The 2,785-nt window shown below is 41.2% G+C and overlaps 1 protein-coding gene across 1 annotated transcript; it reads right to left on the reverse strand.

Moving 5' to 3' along the window:
- Positions 1-1,640: 1,640 nt before the first annotated feature.
- LOC149175429 (protein SENESCENCE-ASSOCIATED GENE 21, mitochondrial-like) lies at positions 1,641-2,208 on the reverse strand. The gene has a single exon (XM_089422826.1). It carries the CDS (start codon positions 2,134-2,136, stop codon positions 1,816-1,818), a length of 321 nt encoding a protein of 106 aa, XP_089278952.1. The 5' UTR covers positions 2,137-2,208; the 3' UTR covers positions 1,641-1,815.
- Positions 2,209-2,785: the final 577 nt, after the last annotated feature.

A 2,785-nucleotide genomic window follows, 5' to 3' on the forward strand; every position in this document is an offset into this window, starting at 1 on the left:
ATCCTTCTTCAACCTCTATAAATTTGTAATTTCTCTGGCCAAGGAAAGCAAGCCAAGGTTCAGGCCTGTTACGTAATGCAAAGTGATTTATGTTCTCTAGTGATTGTTTTATCTATTTCCGTTGTTTCTGATTGAGTAATCTTGTTGTTTCTCCATTTGTCTATCTCCGAAATTATTCTTTGCTATTGCCGTCTAAATCTCTGAGTATAAATTTTCTATGTGTTATATATGCTCTGAACTATCACGCCAATCTAGAAGAATGGATTCAAGATGGGGTTGCAGTGAAGAAAAAAACCTCTTACATTTGGCGTAGCCTCATTAAATCCACACCATAGATGTGTAGTAACCTTAGATGGAAGGTCGGTTGTGGGAATAAAATTCCTATTGGACTTGATGCTATCATTGGATTGGAGGGAACTCACATCGTGTCGCCTCCCTTGATCCTCTTCCTCGATTGGAGGGGGCTCACATTGTGTCGCCGCCTCCCTTGATTCTCTTCCTCCAGGACCGCATACTCTCTTTCCTTGCTGATATTGGCCTCCCACAAGGTGCACTTTTCTTTTCTACCTACTGGCCACATGCTGCGAAGTTGGGCATCCCTCTAGAGCTAGAGCTGGAATGGGAGCGCTTTCGTTATCACTTATGCAAAGCTGGGATCACACTAAAAGAGAAAGATGATTCCCTTACTTGGGATGATTGTATGATTGGTAGTCCTATGTCTGCAAAGGATGTCAATTCTTTTATCATAAAGAGAAATCAACTGAACCCACGAAATTGTTAGCATCTTGGGGTGGGTAGCTCCAACGAAATTAGAGTGTTTTTTTTTTCTGGCGAGCGAACCACAATAGAATCCTCACCTGGGAGAATTTAGTCAAGAGAGGATTCATTGGGCCTAGACTCTGTCCACTATGTAGATCTGTGTTCGAGGATGTCCACTATGTAGATCTGTTTTTGAGGATGTTGACCATCTGTTTTTGAACTGCCCCTTTGCAATCTCGGTCTGGCGGGAGGTTTTCAGTATTCTTAAAATCAATACATAGGTGATCAGAACTTGTATTGTTACCTGCGTCCAAAACTGGGCTCTCCTGTCGTTCCAAACCCTACAAATTATTAAAATGAAAGATATTCGTTGCATATTTTATGGATACAAATTGGAGCGGTCAAGGTGAGGTTTTGAGTCACACAATGTTTCACAGGATGATAATCATTCAGATTTTCTCCCTTCGTGAGGAAAAACTAAGGTGAAATATTTACGCTACCATGAAGAGTGCTTGGCCTTCCATACCAACGAGGACTTTGCCATACCATTCGGTAATGTGTCAAATAAAATACCTCATAATTAGGGCCTGACTCTTTTGTAATGTTCAGAAATATGTTTCCCTAACGACAAAAATAAATGGATCGCTTTGCATGTTAGGCTTAAAAATCCACGAAAATTCCGGTATGCTCTTGTTAACACTGCTCTCGCAGTATGTTAATTCTTAATTGGAACGAAAGGAACCAATCTTCCTTTCCAACGGATTTGATTGGGAAACCATACTGAATTGATCATTATGATTTAACATAAATGTAAGGCTAGGCTTATTCATTAAGTGGGTCACGCAAAACAGAGCAATTTATCACCATAAGACAGTATAAAATTCAGAAATTTTACATCGTGTCGTTTTTCAATTCATAGTTGGGAAAACAAAATATAAATCAACCCATAGTACATCTTCTCGGACCAAAAGTGTCTGCTGCACATGTATTTAGTCGAATGTCTTGACAGCTGAACAAGGAGAGTAATTGTCTAATTTCAAATTGAATCTACCAGCGTTAATTTGGTCCTCCGCGAGAAATAGTTGAATGTTCCTTTAGCATATTTTCTCGAAGTTCCGCGATATCAGTTTCTCCAAAATGGTCTTCCGGTATATAGTAACCGGTTACAGGATCCGGCATCCAGGACCTCTCTCTATAACCTGCAGCAGCCTTATCGTCGCCTTGTTTTGGATCCGCCCGAATTGATCCCGTGGACAATCCTACTTTGCCTGCTACTACGCTGTATTCACGCCTGCAACGGAAAAAAGGATAGGTAATCAATGACCGAGACAGAGCACTGGCAGCCACAACCTTCATATGTAGAAGAGATCTTGCCATTGAAAATTATGAGAAATTAGTGTATTGCAAGCGGACAAATTCCAAATTGCAATGGTGATGTTTAAATTGGAGAGAACATGGGCCATTTAAATAGGGCAAACAAAGTTGTTTTAGGAAAGAATAACGAAGATGATAGAATTTGTGAGACGTCTTTTGCAATGTTGACTTGTCGTTGTCAAATTCCAAAGAAGCAGAAAAAAACACAACCGCGTACGCCGCTGTGCAGGTCGTAGGGAACTGCAGGCTTCTGTGTAAAGGATACATCCATGTGCGCCGCCTTGAACGACTTTACACATCCATGTGCGCCGCCTTGAAGGTTATGGGAAACCGACGGTTTTTTCTAGAAGGTCGGCGTGAATCAAGGCCATCCATGGTTTTATGGAGAGAGCGTGAATCTACTTTTCTAAGAAGGTTGCAACTTGCAAGATGGGAGAATGTGAGACTACTTCTCGATGATTGTTGGAACTTGCAGACCTAAACTGACTGAGTCAACTTCAAACTTCGTAGGCCCATTCTCTTTAAGACTTTTCAACAAAACGTACAGAGTTTATTACCAGAAGCATCCTCGTGAGTCGTGCCAACCCCGTAACAAAATTTACCTTGTCTTATGTGCATGTGCATGTGGGCCTAGCCAATGGCAAACCTCTTA

Source organism: Pinus tabuliformis, chromosome 4_1 (genome assembly GCF_031772625.1).
Source record: "Pinus tabuliformis cultivar Carrire ecotype Pingquan chromosome 4_1, CPIR1, whole genome shotgun sequence".
Lineage (NCBI taxonomy): Eukaryota > Viridiplantae > Streptophyta > Pinopsida > Pinales > Pinaceae > Pinus > Pinus tabuliformis.